The sequence below is a fragment of the Bufo bufo genome, chromosome 4 (assembly GCF_905171765.1).
Source record: "Bufo bufo chromosome 4, aBufBuf1.1, whole genome shotgun sequence".
Classification (NCBI taxonomy): domain Eukaryota; kingdom Metazoa; phylum Chordata; class Amphibia; order Anura; family Bufonidae; genus Bufo; species Bufo bufo.
This window is the reverse complement of record NC_053392.1, coordinates 586473898-586492050: the sequence shown is the minus strand read 5'-3', so window position 1 is coordinate 586492050 and position 18153 is coordinate 586473898. Positions and strand designations below refer to the sequence as shown.

Below are 18153 nucleotides of genomic sequence, written 5' to 3'. Positions count from 1 at the left end.
TATAACGACCACTGGAAGCAGAAACACAGGTATGGGCAACATTGGTGGCTGGGGGTCTGACTGTAGGGAACTGCATGACCACCGCTGCCTTATATCCATGGCTGAATTTAATGCTTGATTATTCCGGTCAGTCCCAGAGAAGTGAATGGTGCAGTGGTCCCGCATGTGTACTACTGCTCCATTTATCCAGGGGACTTGGGGACCCTTGTTATGATCGGTCATGGTCCCCGGGGATGATATATTTTTTACCTACCCTGTGGATAAGAGAGGGCCCTGGCGGTTGGACTCCAAGCAATTATTTATCACCTACCCTGTGCATCAGTGGGGGAGCCAGTGGCCAAATTTACAGTAATTAATTATCCCCTAACCTGTGGATCAGTATGATTCCCAGCAGCTAAAGCCTGAGATCACACATTTATCACTTACCCTGTGGATCAGAAGGGGGTCCCTGTGGTCATACCCCAAGCAATCATATAAAGTATTTATCACCTATCCTGTGGATCAGTCAAGATTCTGGTGGTTGGACCCCCAGCGATCATACAATTATCACTTACCCTGTGTATCAGTAGGAGTCCTGGCGGTCGGACTCCCAGCAATCATACAATTATCACTTACCCTGTGTATCAGTAGGAGTCCTGGCGGTCGGACTCCCAGCAATCATACAATTATCACTTACCCTGTGAATCAGTGGGGGTCCCAAGGAGTTGGAGCCAGCGACCATACATTTAGCACCTATCCAGAGGGTAAGTAATAAGTGTTGTTCATGGGTCAGGAAATGCTGAGATATGGGTAATCTCCACTGGAGTCCAAGGAGGCATGCAGTAAAAATTCACTAGATGCCCTAAAGCGGTATATATTGATGGCTATATGGTAAAGAGGAATTGTCTACCAAAAACTATACTTACCAGGGGGAGGCAAATAGCCATGGAACAGCACACTGCCACATGAGGAGCGCTCCAGTTCTTCACATAACAACAATCTTCTTACTACAGGATAAAGGAAAGACGACAGAATATAAAAATCAATTCCTCTACATGGCATCTGAGTAAAAATACAGGCCTAAAACATAAAGCCCATTACATATACTGCGCATGTTTATGCATATGTGAATTAATGAATGATTAATAAAGATTGGCTGCCGGCTCCTTCCCTCTCCGGGTTCCACTGTTCAGCTTGGCCCCCTGAATGTAAACTTACGATTTGGCGCTGCTGCAGCCAATCGCTGAACACAGTGGTGACCTGCTTCCCTTGCATCATGTCAAATGGTCACGGGGCGCAGGGGGAGCAGGTCATTGCTGCAGCCAGCGATTGGTTGTAGCAGCCCCAAACCAGAGGTTTACATTCAGGGACCCAAGCAGGGCAGTGGAAGCCGGAGAGGGAAGGAGCCAGCGTCGGGAAGCAGGTAAGTATGCTTCCCTTTGCAGGTCTGCCCAGAGAGGGGAAGGGGTTAAGCCGCCCAAAATGTGCCCACCCCATTTAAGGGTAAAAAAAGGGATTAATCACTAGTGTTGAGTAAAGCGAGCTCCATCCAAAGTCGCTTTGTTCAAAACTTTGGAATACTGTACGGAGATTCGTCTCCGTATAGTATTTGAATGTATGGGCTCCGACGAGCCGAAGACTAGTGCCTCGGAACCGAATCCAAGTTCAATTTCAAGTTTTAAAGTGGTTTTCCACTTTAAAAATCAATTACCAAAGTTATTCAACGAAGTCACGTGCGACGTTGTGAAGAACTAACTTTGGCTCATCGGAGCCCATACATTCTAATAGTTAACGGAGACGAATCTCCGTACAGTATTAATCCAAAGCGACTTCGAAGGAAGCATCTGAAGCTCGCTTCGCTCATCACTAGTTATCACATCAGGACAACAATCAAAGAGGTGACCACAGAGAAAACGAGCAGAGTGCAACGTCTTTTCTAAGACCACTTTGAGACGTGCTACTGAAGTGAATCAAGCGTGCAGTACATCCGCGGTCACCTCTTCACTACTGTCCGGGTGCGATGGGACCACGCTTTGAACACAGGAGCAGGTCCCAGAGGTGGGATCCGCACTTATCAGACATTTATGGCATATCCTGTGCATCTGCCATAAATGGCCCAGATGGGAATACCCCAACCCCTATAGTGACCCCCTAATACCCGGGCTCTCGTATACATTATACTTACCTGCTCCCCGGCACCCCCATTGCTCCCGATCCCTGCACAGCCGCTGCTGCATCTCCCTGTCACTCGGTTTAAAACATCTGACGATGGGGAGGAGATGGTTTATCAGCCTATAGCAGGCCGCTGCGGGGACGAGCCTCCCTAGCATCACCCGCTAAGCTAGGGAGGCTCGTCTCCATTGCAGCCTGCTATTGGCTGCTCCCCCGTCGCCGGGTATTTTGAGCTGAGAGACGGGGAGATGCAGCAATGGCCACGCAGGGATCTGGAGCAATGTGGGTGCTGGAGAGCGGGTAAGTATATTGAATAGGAAGGGCCTGGACATTGGGGAAGGGGGGGGGGGTCATTATAGGGGTTGGATAACCCCTTTAAAATAAGAAATTCCCTCTGCTATATCTTTATACTATACTGATGCTTCCCCCTAAAAGTGAAACCATGAATACAATTACCCAGAGGAGTAATTCCATAGAATTCAGCTTCATGGCGCAGAACATTCAGACTGACTCCTCTGGAAAACAATAGAGGATACATGTAAAAGTCAGGCTATTTACCAGATCACCACGCAGACTATTACTTCCTGCAAGCTTTGACAGACGGCTCCCATACACCCGCCGTGTGCATCACAGACCCATTTACTTTAATGGGTCCACAATCCGGGAGATGCGGAACGGAGGCACGGATCAGAAGCACACAGAAGCACTGCAAAGTGCTTCCGTGGGTTTACTGTACGTGCCTCCGCACCGCAGAAAAGTAGTGGCATGCACTACTTTTTTGCGGTGCAGACAGATCACGGACCCATTCAAGTTTAAAGGATCTGCATCTGTCCGCGGCAGCCGCACGGATGTTGCCGTGCATTGGGGACCGCAAATTGCAAACAGCCGTGTGCATGAGCCCTTAGTCCTGTACAACCGCTAACATTAACAATATATTGATTAGATACAGTGCTTTGCAAATGTATTCACCCTCCTTGACTTTTTTCGTGTTTTGGTGCCTCACAACCTGGAAGTAACATTGATTGTTTGAGGATTTGCATCATGTAATTTGCAGAACATGCCGACAACTTTGAAGATGTTTTTTTTTTTTATTGTGAAGCAAACAACAAATAGGACAAAATAACAGAAAAGGTCAATGTGCATAACTATTCACCCCCCTAAAGTCAGTACTTTGTAGAGCCACCTTTTGCGGCAATCACAGCTCCAAGTCGCTTTGGATAAGTCTCTATGAGCTTGCCACATCTTACCACTGGGATTTTTGCCCATTCCTCCTTGCAAAACTGCTCCAGCTCCTTCAAGTCTGACCATAGATTTTCTATTGGATTGAGATCTGGGCTTTGACTAGGCCATTCCAACACATTTACATGTTTCCCCTTAAACCACCCAAGTGTTGCTTTAGCAGTGTGTTTGGGGTCATTGTCCTGCTGGAAGGTGAACCTCCGTCCTAGCCTCAAATCACGCACAGAGTGGGACAGGTTTTGCTCAAGAATATCCCTGTATTTAGCACCATCCATCTTTCCCTCAACTCTGACCAGTTTCCCAGTCCCCCCCAGTATGATGCTGCCACCACCATGTCTCACTGTGGGGATGCTAAGTTACCTTAGGTCTCTGTGCTGCCTCTCTGATTAATGCCCTCCTTGCCCGGTCGGTGAGTTTTGGTGGGCGGCCGTCTCTTGGCAGGTTTGCTGTTGTGCCATGTTCTTTGCATTTGGTCATGATAGATTTGATGGTGCTCCTGGGGATCATCAAAGATTTGGATATTTTTTTATAACCTAACCCCGACTTGTACTTCTCAACAACATTGTCCCTTACTTGTTTGGAGAGTTCCTTGGTCTTCATGGCAGTGTTTGGTTAGTGATGCCTCTTGCTTAGGTGTTGCAGCCTCTGGAACCTTTCAAACAAGGTGTGTATATGTAATGACAGATCATGTGACACTTAGATTGCACACAGGTGACTTCACTTCACTAATTATGTGACTTCTGAAGGTAATTGGTTGCACCAGAGCTTTTTATGGGCTTCCTAACAAAGGGGGTGAATACATACGCTCATGCCAATTTTCTGTTTTCTATTTCTAAACAATAGTTTTATTTATATATTTTCTCATTTCACTTCACCGACTTAGACTATTGTGTTCTGATCCATCACAGAAGATTCAGATTAACAAAACATTGAACTTAAGGCTGTAATGTACCAAAATAGGAAAAAAGTCAAGGGGGTGAATACTTTTGCAATGCACTGTATATCATTACTCTCTGATTTGGGGGGTGTGGGGGTGGCGGTTTAAGCCCCTGATCAGACATTTATGGCATATCTAATATAATTAACTGGACAAAACAACTTTCAGAAAGCAGTTGCCCCTAAGACCGACTGATGAGTGCGGCCCCACATTTCCCCTGTAACATTTTATGATCCCCATTGACACATATTACATGATTTCATGAATATGTATATACAGTATATATGCTGCAGCCTCCCTGCAAAAACTAGTTTTTTGTACTTACCGTAAAATCTGTTTCTCTTCCATTCATTGGGGGACAGAGGCCTTGACCATGGGTATAGCTGTGGCCGCTAGGAGGCGGACACTAAGCACAAAAGTGTGAGCGCCTCCCTCTTCAGCTATACCCTTCCTGCAGGGACCAAGCTAATCAGTTTAGTGCAAAAGCAGTAGGAGAAGCCAGACATAAGAAAATCATATTATGTGCAAACCCAGAACCACACAGGCCCGAAAAGGCATAAACAAAAACTGGGTGGGAGCTGTGTCCCCCAATAAACGGAAGAGAAACAGATTTTACGGTAAGTACAAAAATCTAGTTTTCTCATCCGTCTCATTGGGGGACACAGGCATTGACCATGGGACGTTCCAGAGCAGTCCCTGGGGGTGGGCTCAACTACAACCCCCCTGACAATCAGAGAACCACTGTTTGCAAAACTCCACGCCCCAAAGAAGCGTCAGAAGATGCAAAGGTGTGCACTCTGTAAAACTTTGAAAAAGTATGCAAAGACGACCAGGTTGCCGCCTTGCACACCTGAAGGGCCGAAGCCCTGCTCCCACTGCCCGAGCCAAATGAGCAGTCAACCGGAAGGGCGGGGCCCGGTCCTTAACGCGGTACTCTTCCAGAATGGCCAAACAAATCCATTTGGAAATGGAAGTCTTTGACGCTGCCAGCGTCTCGGCCCCTCTGGAATCACGAACAGGGAATCCGTCCGCCTGAAAGTAAAGTTTGTGATGGGATTTGAACTCACAGGTTCTGTATCATAGCCCAGATTATGACAGGTTATGAAGCGCAGCCGCACTCAAAATATAAGGAGGGCCCGGCCGACGCACTTAAAAAAAAAAGCACTTGCGGGGTCGCGGGCCCTCCCCCCTGCCGGCCCCTGTACTGGCGTCTCCCCTCCTCTGTATTGCCGCAGCCTGGCAAACAATCTTCCAGGACCCGTTCCTGGGCCGCGGCACGGTGGTTGGGGAAGGCTGCTGTATAAAACTGCTCGGTCCTCTTCTCCCAAAACCCTCTTCTCCACCATTACAGAAGAAAAACTCTCCAGATCACATCTCACCACCTGTGCACTTGACCCAATCCCATCCCACCTCATCCCTAACCTCACCACAGTGTTTATCCCAGCCCTAACTCATCTCTTCAACCTACCACTAACCTCTGGTATCTTCCCCTCTGCTTTTAAACATGCTACCATTACACCCATCCTCAAAAAGCCTTCACTTGACCATCTTCTTTGTCCAGTTATCGCCCCATATCACTTCTTCCGTATGCCTCAAAGCTACTTGAACAACATGTCCATTCAGAACTGTCCTCCCACCTCTCCTCCTGCTCCCTCTTTGACCGGCTACAATCTGGCTTCCGACCCCACCACTCGACTGAGACTGCCCTTACCAAAGTCACCAATGACCTAACAGCCAAAACCAAAAAAACATTACTCTGTCCTCCTTCTCCTTGACCTGTCCTCTGCCTTTGACACTGTCGACCACTCCCTTTTGTTGCAAACTCTCTCATCTCTTGGCATCACTGACCTGGCCCTCTCCTGGATCACATCATACCTCACACACCGGATGTTTAGAGTCTCCCACTCTCACACCACCTCCTCGTCTCATTCCCTCTGTGTTGGTGTCCCGCAAGGCTCTGTCCTAGGATGCCTGCTCTTCTCTATCTACACTTTTGGCCTGGGACATCTCATAGAGTGCAATGGCTTTCAGTATCACTCTTATGCTGACAACACACAAATCTACCTCTCTGGTCCAGACATCACCACCTTATTATCCAGAATCCCACAATGCCTATCTTCCATATCATCCTTCTCCTCCTCTTGCTTTCTAAAACTTAATATGGATAAAACAGAATTCATCATCTTTCCCCCATCTTGATCAACCCCCCCCCCTCCAACAGACCTATCTATCACGATCAATGGCTGCACAACTCTCCAGGGTCAACCAAGTCCGCTGCCTTGGAGTGACCTTGGATTCTGCCCTCTCCTTCCGACCGCACATCCAAGCGCTTTCCACCACCTGCCGCCTCCAACTCAAAAACATCTCCCGCATCCGCGCTTTCCTAACTTTGAATCTGCAAAAATGCTTGTACATGCCCTCATCATCTCCCGTCTAGACTACTGCAACATCCTCCTCTGTGGCCTTCCATCTAACACTCTCGCACCCCTTCAATCTATCCTCAACTCTGCTGCCCGACTAATCCACCTCTCACCCTGTTACTCCTCTACCTCTCCCCTCTGCCAATCCCTTCACTGGCTCCCCATTGCCCAGCGAATTCAGTAAATACAAAAAAATACATACAAGGCCATCCACAACCTGTCCCCTCCCTACATCTTTGAGCTACTTTCCCGATACATCCCCACACGCACTCTCCGATTCTCACAAGACCTCTTCCTCTCCTCTTATCCCCTTTTCCCATAATCACCTCCAAGATTTCTCCAGTGCGTCCCCCATACTCTGGAACTTGCTACCCCATCATATCAGACTCTCACCGACAGTGGAATCCTTCAAAAGAAACCTGAAAACCCACCTCTTCAGACAAGCCTACAACCAGTGACCCTGCTGCCTCTATACCGCCATGACCAACCTCACCCGCACCTACTGTGTCCTTCTCCCATACCATGTAGATTGTAAGCCCTCACGGGCAGGGCCCTCTCTCCTGTACCAGTCTGTAACTCGTCTTGTTTATGCTTAGTGCAATTGTCTGTATTATGTATGTATACCCCTTTTCATATGTACAGCACTATGGCACTTTAATAATAATAATCACACCTTGCTGCAGCAGCGTGCGAATTGCCAGAAAAAAAGAATCTGCGGCTGCGGGAGAGGCCGGAGGAGACGACGGAAAAAAAACAGGACGGAGGGGAGGATTTGAAATCCAGCTTGTAGACCTCTGCAATGACCTCCCTCACCCACGCATCTGAGACGTGAGCCAGTCAAACATGCCGAAACACATGAAGCCGCTGGCCACCCGAACGGAGGGCGCCGGGAGCCGCCCGTCATGCAGTGGAGCTCCTAGGGTTAATGGACTTGGAGACCTGTTGACGGGAATGCCAGAAAGGCCACGGCTTAAAGGAAGGCTTGCACTTCTGGCCGACTTATCGGACACTCCCTTGGGGTCGGATTCCGCTTTTTTTACTTATTAGACCGCCCCCTGTTCGGAGGTAAATAGGTGCTCTTACCACCTGTAGCGTCCAAAATGATCTCATCCAGGCGCTTACCAAAAAGTCGGCCCCCGGTAAAGGGGAGGGTCCGCTTTTGAAGCATTATCTGCCGCCCAGCATGAGAGCCATAGGGTACGGGGAATAGCCACCAATAGGGCTGACGAGCGAGCCATAAACCTGGCCGCGTCCAAAGATGCTTCACAAATATGCACTAGCATGCGAGAGCTGCAGGGCCACATCCCGAATCGAGACCCTGACGTAAATTACTTGCCCACTCTCCCATAGCCTTGCTCACCCATGTAGAGGAAAACACTGGCTGCAGAGCTGTGCCCACTGCTTCAAAGGCAGATTTTGCAAACGCTTCCAGCTTCTTATCTTTGATATCAGAAAAAGAAGCCCCATCCGCCATTGGCAAAGTAGTATGTTTAGCCAAGCGGGAAACTGGCGGGTCCACTATAGGTGGAGCTGACCATTTCTTAGTCAAATCCTCCGGAAAAGGATGTTCAAGCGTTTTGGCAAATGTTTAACAGGGAAATTCCACTCCTTGGAGAGAGAATAATCAAACTCCTGGTGGCTGGGGAAACACTTGTGCGAATGACGTGACTTCCTAAAGGAAACACCCGAGCTGGCAGATGACGGAGCTGGATCCTCAACCTGCAACGTCTCAATAACTGCCGTAATTAAATTGTCAACCATGGAGGATAGTTTGGACGACTGACCCTCCGGTGAGACAACAGCCTCATCTGACCCTCTCTCCTGAGAACATGCCTCTTCAGCTGAGGACATGTCGAAGTGAGACTCTAGTAGGAAGAGGAGAGGCCGAGGAAATGGGAGACAGACACCCTTTGGGGGAGGGGGATGTTCTGGCCCGTTTTGTGGGACGGCCACGATGGGCACGCGCCTCATGATCCCCAGAGTCGGACCGGTCAGAGGACTGCCTCAAAGTCTTCTGCCTCCCTAGCTCCAGACGGATCGGTGTGCGGCCCCTGGTGGGGGATGCTACACCGGAACAGAGGGGACTTTCGCTGGGGTGGCCGTGGTGATGCGATTGCTGGCGGGAGACAGAGGTTTTTACGGGAACGAGCAGGGGGTTTGGGTGACCCCCTGGTCTCCCGTCTTCTACCGACAAACGACCCAATATATCCACAATAGCTTTGTTGGTATTGGAGACATCCTATACCACGCTAGACAGGGAACGCCCCCATTCCGGTTCTTCCGTAGTGGGAAGCAATGGGTCCGGAGCCGAGCCACTTGATGGCGGCGCAGCACACGCAAGGAGTCTGATTGAAGGAATGGAAATTTTGCGTGACATGATGCGCAGGCAAAATCACACACCAAAGGGACCGCATGCTTCAGGACCTGGGTTCAGCCATAATGACACCCCTGTCACCCCAATGAGGCAAATGGGAAGTTTAGGCCCTGCCAGAAGGGACAAACATTTACCCAGCCTGTGTACTTCCAAGCAGCCAACACCATCAGTGTCCTGCCAGGTGCTTTAAATCCCGGAAGTGGGCCGAGCCCACTCTCCCTCTGCCGCGGGGCAAACACAAGCCCCACCCCCAAAAATGACGTTGGCTCTCAGCGCCCATCAGGCCACGCCCCCTGCCAGAACACACGTCGGCATCTCCGGCTGAACCCAGACGCCGGCCAGGGAAAAATAAGCCCCAGGGAGGCCCTGCAGGAGTAGGCCGGGGCCTGTGGAAGCAGAGATGAGGACGACGACGCCGGACCAAGGAAGCGCCGCGCGTACGGCCACACAGCAGGAGCAGCCCCCTGAGCCCTGCACCAGGTACCATTTTAAACATTTACCGGCCTCCCATTAGCGCCCATAGTACAGGGCGAACACATGGGGACCATCACATGGGGGGGGAGGAGAGGGTACTGGAGGGGGGGCACTGTGGGCAGTCTCCTACTCACCTGTCTGAAGTCTTCTGCCCCCTGGCTCCAGCTGGATAACCACCTTCGGTGCGCGGCCCCTTGGTGAGGGACGCTTCACCGGAAACAGAGGGAACTTTCGCTGGGGCGACCGTGGTGATGAGATTGTTAGCGGGAGACAGAGGTTTTTACAGGGACCTCTGGTTCTCCTTTTCTTCTAGAGAGCGGGAACGAGTAGGGGGTTTGGGTGACCCCCTGGTCTCCCGTCTCCTGGGTGGGAGTACAGGCAGTTTTTACCCGGCCTGCGTGAAGCTTCCCGTAGAAAAAAAAAGAGAGACAAAATAAGTAAATAGGTCTGCCACCTACAGACACTAAGCTAAAAACTGATTAGCTTGGTCCTTGCAGGAAGGGATATAGCTGAAGAGGGAGGAGCTTACACTTTGTGTGCTTAGTGTCCGCCTCCTAGCGGCAACAGCTATACCCATGGTCAATGCCTGTGTCCCCCAATGAGACGGATGAGAAACAATTTTTTGAATGTAATCTTATAAACTGATTACAGTATAAGGCTTCATGCACACAGTCATGTCCGTATTTCAGGCCTCAAACAACAGATCCACAAACTACCAATACCTTCGGAGTGCATTCTGCAGTTTTCCACAAGTCGGACAAGAATAGGACATAATCTATCATTTGCGGAACGTGGATCCACACGCAACAAAAAATATGGCTGTGTGCAAGGCCCTAGAGAAATGAATGGGACAATGTCCTATCCGAAAAAATTCGGAATGCACATGGACGTAAAATAGGGTTGTGTGCATGAGGCCTAAATGTATGAAACGATGCATCAGCTGTGACCCAGCAAGACTCGGCCTCACCTTAAATCCAGTTCCTTTGTTCGAAGGAAATTCAATATGGGTGCAAATGCTGTCGGATCGCGATCAATAAATATCTATAAAGGAGGGGAAAAAAGCGACAAGATTCATTAAAATGATCAAGATCCTCCTGTTACTGCTTTGTTCAATACCCTGATCTGATATTTTTGGAATGTACATGATAAAGGAGTCGTCTCATCGCTAGGATATACCACCAGTGACAGACAGGTGTGGGTCTCAGGGGTGGGACCCGCACCTGTCTACAAAACAGGACCCCTGAATTGAACGGAAAGTGCACCGCGCACCACCGCGCTGGCTCGGCAATCTCTGGCAGTCCCATAGAAGTGAATGGACAGGTGGCCATGCTTGCCGTGCGCACTCTCTGTTAATTTTGTATGGGACTTCTGAAAATAGCAGAGCGCGCTTGCTCGGCCATTTTCGCAACTCCCACAGAAATGAATGAATAGCATGCTGCGCATGTACCGCACACTGTCCGTCAGTTTTGGAGGCCTCATCCTAGAGATAGGCTCGGGTCTCAGAGGTGGGAACCTATATGACTTTGATGCACATCCGAGTGATATGCCATCAGATGACACAACCCCTTTAAAATGCCCCCCAAAAATTTTAAGAATAGCCCCGGAGGGCAAAAGGACACTGTTTTTGCCCCTGTAAGATGAAAGGAGCCCTATGGACATATCTGACATATGTGTCGGGAGCTTTCCTGATACACAGGTAGAAAAAAAAAAAATTAAAAAAAGAGACATGAGTGTTAACAACTAGACAGAACTAGAGAAGTAGGAATTTTCTATGAAATTTCACACTTCGAATCAATCCCTTTAATAAAAACGTATCTAAATGTCAGTGGGGGTCAGAAGTACATCTGCAGAAAGTATAGACAGCGCCGCCGTCTGCAGTAAAATTCAGACAAATGTCCGCATTGTAAATCCCAAAGGATTTTTTCAGGCAAAATTGGATGCAAGTTATCACCATTCTGTGCAAAATCCAAACTATGTATAGAGCATGCCGAGGATTCGGCATCTGCAGAACTTCCTGAAATCAATGCAATTTTTTTTTTGCAGCATGTAAAAAAAAAAAAAAAAAAAGAATCAAGAAGGTGTGAACCCGGTATTAAAGTATTAGGGCATATGGACAACGGGGTTCCACACTCGGGACCACTTCATATTAACAGATCCCATAAAAGCCGACCACAGCTTCAGCAATGTCATGTGTGAACAGCCAGCCCCACGCTCTTTAGGGCTCATTCACACGACCTTATGAATGGGTCCGCATCCGAGCGCTGACCCAGTCATTTCAATAGGGCAGCAAAAGATGCGGACAGCACAACGTGTGCTGTCCGCATCCGTTCGTCCGTCACGCAAAAAAATATAGAGCATGTCCACAATCGCAGACAAGAATAGGCATTTCTACAATGGGCTGCCCGTTCCGTAAATTGCGGAGCGCACGTGGGCGGCACCCATGTTTTGCAGAACCGCAAAACACGGCGCGGTCGTGTGAATGCGCCCTCAGGCCCCGTGTTTTAGACGAGTCACATGGGGTATGAGGGGGAATATTACTCACTGCTCCAGTTTCATCCCGAAGTGTTGAAATCCTTCCGCTCAAGAGGCTGCAAAATAAGTCATTAGAGAACATGAACAGGCAAAAAAGGGATACATTCACACGAACCATTACAGTCTACGGGGCGAGACACATGGCTTTCTTTTTTTACGTCCAGTGAATAGCAGCTGTCAAAAAACAGGACAGGTCCTTTTTTTGGCCGTTTTCGCAGCCAGGCGGATCCTATTGAAATCAATGGGACAGTTTTCAGAGCCCGTTTAGACAGGAGTGCGCCCGTCTATCGGCTGTAAGAAACAGGTACAACTGGGTCTTTCAGAGGTTGAATGCAAAAATAATAATACTCCATCCGCTTGCACTTCACTGATGTTCCCAGCGTCATGACGTCACCATGCTGGGAGCACAGGTCCTTTCCTGCTGCGAAGGGCGAGTGTCCCTGCACAGGCTTATACTCAAGCAGAATGGGGGCTCATAATACTAGGAAGCACAAATGGGGTATTTTTGACCCCGTTGGCATTATGGGGGGGGGGGGGGGGGGGGGGGGGGGGGGGGGGGGGAGTAGGATTACAAAAAAAACAAAAACTCCAATTGATGGTTAAAGAAAAGCCCTGCTTTTGGCGCTAGCATTGGTTTTGCTCCAAAAGGGACTTTGTTGGCAATTTACTGGGGGCAGCTTCATCTACAAGCAGTAAAGAAAGTGACGGTATATGGCTAGGCTACGTCATCCCTTTATGAGGTGTTGGGCCCTGACCTCTGACCCCAGCGTTAGTGCAGCGTTGCCCCGTCTAATATTGTTGGAGGGGGCCACATTGTAGTTCTGATGTGCAAGAAAAAAAAAGAAAAGATGGTGCTGAAGTCCCTTTGTTGTCAGGAGGTCGGACCCCCACAGACATATCCTGGAGACAGGAATGACCCCTTTAAGACCTCTGAGTGCCCAGGAACACTGGCAGGACAGGACGACCTCACATAAGACGTCTCCAATGCTCAGGGGCGGAGGCTGAATCTAAAGACTGAGATTGATGGAGAGGCGAGACTGTTACCTGGAGAAGAAGGAGTCCGGGATCCACATGAGGGTTTGTCTTGATGTGCTGAATCTGAAGGACAAACAAAGGGTTAATCAACGCAATCAGGATTTCCCCCTCGTCACTATAGGACAGTTAAAAGGAACGCAATATAAAGAGTAGAATAAAGCTTAAGGGGGCTTCCAGGACTTATCCTCAGGATAGGTCATCGGTATCTCGTCGGTGGAGGTCAGCTGAATGACGAGACCATGGCGCTGTGCGACTGCTTTGTCTTCTTCCTAGGCCAGTGACATCACGTTCATTGGTCACATGACCTAGGCGCAGCTCAGTCCCGTTCAAGTGAATGGGGATCAGCTGCAATACCGAGCAAAGCCGCTATACAGTGTACGGAGCGGTGAGTGTCGGACACCCGCCGATCTCATATTGATGACCTAACACGTAAGTCCCGGAGAACCCCTTTAAAGGTGATGTGTTGTCATAAAATGAACTTTTAAATAAAATTTTAAAAAAATTGAATTCTTGCTGAGCTCTCTTTTTTTTGTAATTTTCTTTATTACTATTTATATTATAAAAAAATTATATAATCCTGAAATTCTCACACTGGCCACTAGGCCTAATATGGCATGATTTCTTGTCCTGTAAACTGGTAATGTCACTTTTCAGCAGTCATCTCATCATCACAGACAGGATTACAATGACAGGTAACACCAACACCATTGTATGGATAACACAGGACCCACCAGTTACAATAGGTGATGTCACAGCTTATCTGCTCCCTCCTGACCTCTGCAAAGAGCATGCCTAGAAAACTCTCCCATAGAAGTCAATGGAGCCCCCTCCCGACCGCTGTGTCTAGTGCCCTTGGGCAGCTCTTACAGGACAGGAAGTCTTAACATGTCTTAGGTCTAGTGGCCAGTGCCACAATTTTAGGATTTTTTTATTTATTTCTTTAACATAGATAGTGACATGGATTTTTTATTTTTTTTAAAAGGTATAAATAAATTATACACTGCAGCCACCATAGAGCCCAGCGCCGTTTTCTACAGTGTACAAGCACGACCACCGCTGCGGGATTGCAGGGTGGTCGCAACCCCTAGATACTACCCATGTATAATGTGATGGAAAAATGAATCCAGCCAGCAAAGGAGGCAATATGGACAATCACAATACATTAGTAAGTGGCTTGTATTTAGGGTTGCACTGGGTATCAAATTATTGATACCCAATCGATACTTTTGTACCAGTGTCGATTCAATACCGGGATTTGACATTTTCCGATACCCATTAATACAAATACATTAGGCGGGTGCCGGCAGCAAATCACATAGCCAGCACCCAACCTCTATGACAGGGCGCTGCGTTCTGCAGGTGTGGCACCTGAGGGGTTAACTGTCGTGGATATATAAAATATTTCCTATGCGGTGAACTGAAAAAAAATATATACCTATAAAAACTGCGCGATTGGCCATACATAGTCACCTTGTCCCCCCAAAATATAGGATCGGACTGTTCGATTATGGGCCGGACGTTCCACAAAATGTGGAACGCATGCGGCTTTTTGGGAGTTTTATTTTTTTCGCGTGGTATCGAATATCGCGATACTTTTTTATGGTATTGAAATCGAATCAAAATGTTGGCACGGTGCCCACCCTACGTGTATGAACTTTCTCTACATGATAAGTGCAACTTACTGAAGTCAGACGCCCCTTCAAGTTATCCCCTATCCACAGGAGACGGGATAACTATCAGATTGGTGGGGGTCCCCACCGATCACAAGACAAGCCCCCCAGACCCCCCTTGAAATGTAAGGAGCGGCAGGTCGGGCATATGGGCAGCTGCGCCATTCATCTCCATGGGAATTCCTGAGAGAGAGGACTTCAGCGCTCACCTATATCCGGATGGAGCGGCCGCACACAGTTCATTACGGGGGAGGGGGGGCTGCAGGTGGTCTTGGGCCCCCGCCAATCTGATAGTTATCCTCTATCCCAGGGGTCAGCTCCAGCTTTTGTGAAACTACAATTCCCAGCATGCTCCATTCATTTCTTTGAGAGTTCTTAGAAGAGCAGAGCCAGTATGCATGCTGGGAGTTGTAGTTTACAGCTGGAGTGCCGGAGGTTGCCGACCCCTGCTCTATCTAAGCGGAATACCCCTTTAAGGTATAAGTACACTGCAGTACTGGGGGCCCCGTTCTAATGATCCCCTGGGCAGGTGAGCAGGGGCCCATAGTCCCCGTATTCAGCTCTTTCCTACAGCCCCCTCCCCCGAGGTCTAGCGCATGCTGGGGGGGGGTTAAGGTTCTGTTCACATTAGAGGTCTCCGTCTTTCCTGCCGCATGCCGCCATGCAGTCATAGACCCAACGTTTGCCAAAATAACGCCCTCTTCTGGTAGGTGTCGTGTGAACAGGGCCCGGCGGCGGAGGTATCTACATGACAGGTACTGCACCTCCGCAGTGTGAGCACAGCCTGTCTACTGATCAGGGGCAGCTCTGGTTCCATTTCTGCTTGCTGTCAGTGAATAGCAGGGTCTGGTTCACGTTCAGAGGCAGAAATCCCTCACACGGTATCCAGCCCACCGAGAGTACAGAGAACCCGGCAGAAGAGCGGCACACAAGGGGTCAATGTACCTGGTGCCCCCCACATTCAGCTGGATGATCTCCCCGGTGCCCGGGCTGAAGTTACTGCAGCTCCCGGCCATGGCAGCCGCGGCCTCCGCTCCACCCAGCGGTCCCGGGGCTGGCGCTGCGGGGTTATCCCGGGAAGCCTGTCAGGAAGGCAGGGACGGGAGCGGAGCTGCTCCTGGTGGGCATGACGTCAGCGGAAGAGGCGGGGCCCCGTGGGCTAGTGGGCGGGGCCTCTGAGTGTGTGTGTGTGTTGGTGTGGACTGTGGAGAAGAGAGCAGCGGGATGCTGCAGGCTGAGGGGGGTATTTACATGGGACTGTGTGTTGGAGGGAGAAGAGTGCTGTTATTTACATGGGACTGTGTGTTGGAGGGAGACGAGTGCTGTTATTTACATGGGACTGTGTGTTGGAGGGAGACGAGTGCTGTTATTTACATGGGACTGTATGTTGGAGGGAGACGAGTGCTGTTATTTACATGGGACTGTATGTTGGAGGGAGAAGAGTGCTGGTTTTTACATGGGACTGTGTGTTGGAGAGAGAAGAGTGCTGTTATTTACATGGGACTGTATGTTGGGGGAAGGGGGGTGATGTTATTTACATAGGACTTAATGTTGGGGGCGGAGTTCCTCTGGATCGGTATAGAGTTGGGTCCCTGATGACTGTGACTTTATTCTATGGAAGTGGTCGGTGACCCTGATGGAGGCCTGATGTGTAGTCACTGTCCAGCCCCCCCCCCCCCCCCCCATTATTGTCGCCCCCTTGTAGTAATATTTTTAATTGTTGCTAATTTACATAGTAGCTCCAGTTTACAGGTTTATACTGACAGAGCACCTCTCACCAGGATCAACCCTATAAAGGGATTCTCTCACCATTAGGAAAAAGTCCTGATCCGGACTCTTTACCCGCAGCGCTGCTCATGTATTACCGCAGATAATAGTCCAGGACCGCGCTGACAGACCCTCCTTACAGCGGGCGCACCTCCTGCTACGGCTGATCATGGTGCTTCAAATGAGCCTCTTGTATACAGTTGCAGCAATATTTGGGGGTCTGGCCTAGCCCCTTAGAGCACCACTTCTGCTCGGTCACCATTCCCCTCATGGCCTGATTGACATTCCAGGCATCTACGCTGTTTGGATGCCTGGCCCTGAAATCTCATTTTTGGGCCTCTTTATAGAGCGGGGAGTCGGACCCCCACCAATCTCATATTGATGACCTATCCCGAGGAGAGACCATCAGTATGAAAATCCCCCCAAAACCCCTTTAACTTTTATATTTTAATATATCTCTAGCATTGCGATGTGTCCTATGTTGTAATAAAGTTGGATGTGAAAGTTTCTGGTTTATAGCGTTTTATTTGATTTTCTTAGCAATAAGGGCTCATGCACACGAACACCTGCGGTCCGCAATGTACAGGCGCCGGCTGTGTGCGCTCCGTATCACGGATGTGGATCCATTCACTTGAATGGATCTGCAAGATGCGGAATGGAAGCGCTCGCGCGGGACTTCGGTCCGTGCCTCCGCACTGGGAAAAAAAATAGAACGTGTTCTATCTTTTTGCGCTGCGGATTGAATCTTGCAGATTGTGGACCCACTGAAGTGAATGGGTCCGCAAAACGGGTCACATGACTTTTAACGCCTTTCCTGACAGGGGGGGTGCCCTAAATGTGACCCTGTCATTTTGGCACAGTTGTGGAGTAAAAATATAGCTGGTGTAAACTTACACTAGACAGTTTTCTGGTGCATGGACAGAGTTCTAGCGTAAATCTGGCGCAGGATTTACGACACAATTTACAGGGGTCTGTGCACCAGAATAGTAAATTAGTCTATTATTAAGGGCTCATGCACAAACGTATTTTCTTTCCGTGTCCGTTCCATATTTTTTTTGACCGTATGAGGAACCATTAACTTCAACGGATCCGCAAAAACAACAGAAGTTACTCCGTGTGCATTCTGTTTCCGTCTGTCCGTTCTGCCGAAAAATAGAACTTGTCCTATTACACCGCGCAACAATGATTTTGCTACGGAGAGAAAAACATGGGATTTATACTAAAATGAGCCTCTGACTCCAAATATGAATTCGGAATTTGCCTGACACGTCTAGATTTTAAGGTATACATGCAAAGCCTATTCAGTTATAATATTAATGCATTATATTGGAGATATTCCAATGGACATGTCCAGACCTGTCCGGACGCACTCAGGCTGTCAGCAGTAAGTAGATAAGGCAAGCTGAACAGATTTTGATAAAGTGATCTGTTATAGTGCTATCAGTTTTGAAACTTAGGATGGATAAATGCAAATGTGTTAACGATCCAGACAATTTCTGCTACATATGTGGCAAATACACTACTTATGATCAGCGCAAGAATCCGACAAAGCGA

General features: G+C 48.9%; 1 protein-coding gene across 3 annotated transcripts in view; it reads right to left on the bottom strand.

The window, feature by feature from the left end:
- KCTD3 (potassium channel tetramerization domain containing 3) overlaps positions 1–15957 on the bottom strand; it is a 61038-nt gene extending 45081 nt beyond the window's left edge. For 2 of the 3 annotated variants that reach the window (XM_040430430.1, XM_040430431.1), the window contains exons 1-6: positions 15778–15957; positions 13172–13225; positions 12138–12183; positions 10563–10636; positions 2608–2666; positions 906–986 (exon numbers count right to left, since the gene is read on the bottom strand). In XM_040430430.1, the coding sequence (XP_040286364.1) occupies positions 906–986; positions 2608–2666; positions 10563–10636; positions 12138–12183; positions 13172–13225; positions 15778–15848 (385 nt within the window). In that variant the 5' untranslated portion in view covers positions 15849–15957. Of the gene's footprint in view, positions 1–905; positions 987–2607; positions 2667–4652; positions 4712–10562; positions 10637–12137; positions 12184–13171; positions 13226–15777 lie in introns of those variants that run through there. The other variant, XM_040430432.1, reaches the window with a different exon arrangement.
- Positions 15958–18153: the final 2196 nt, after the last annotated feature.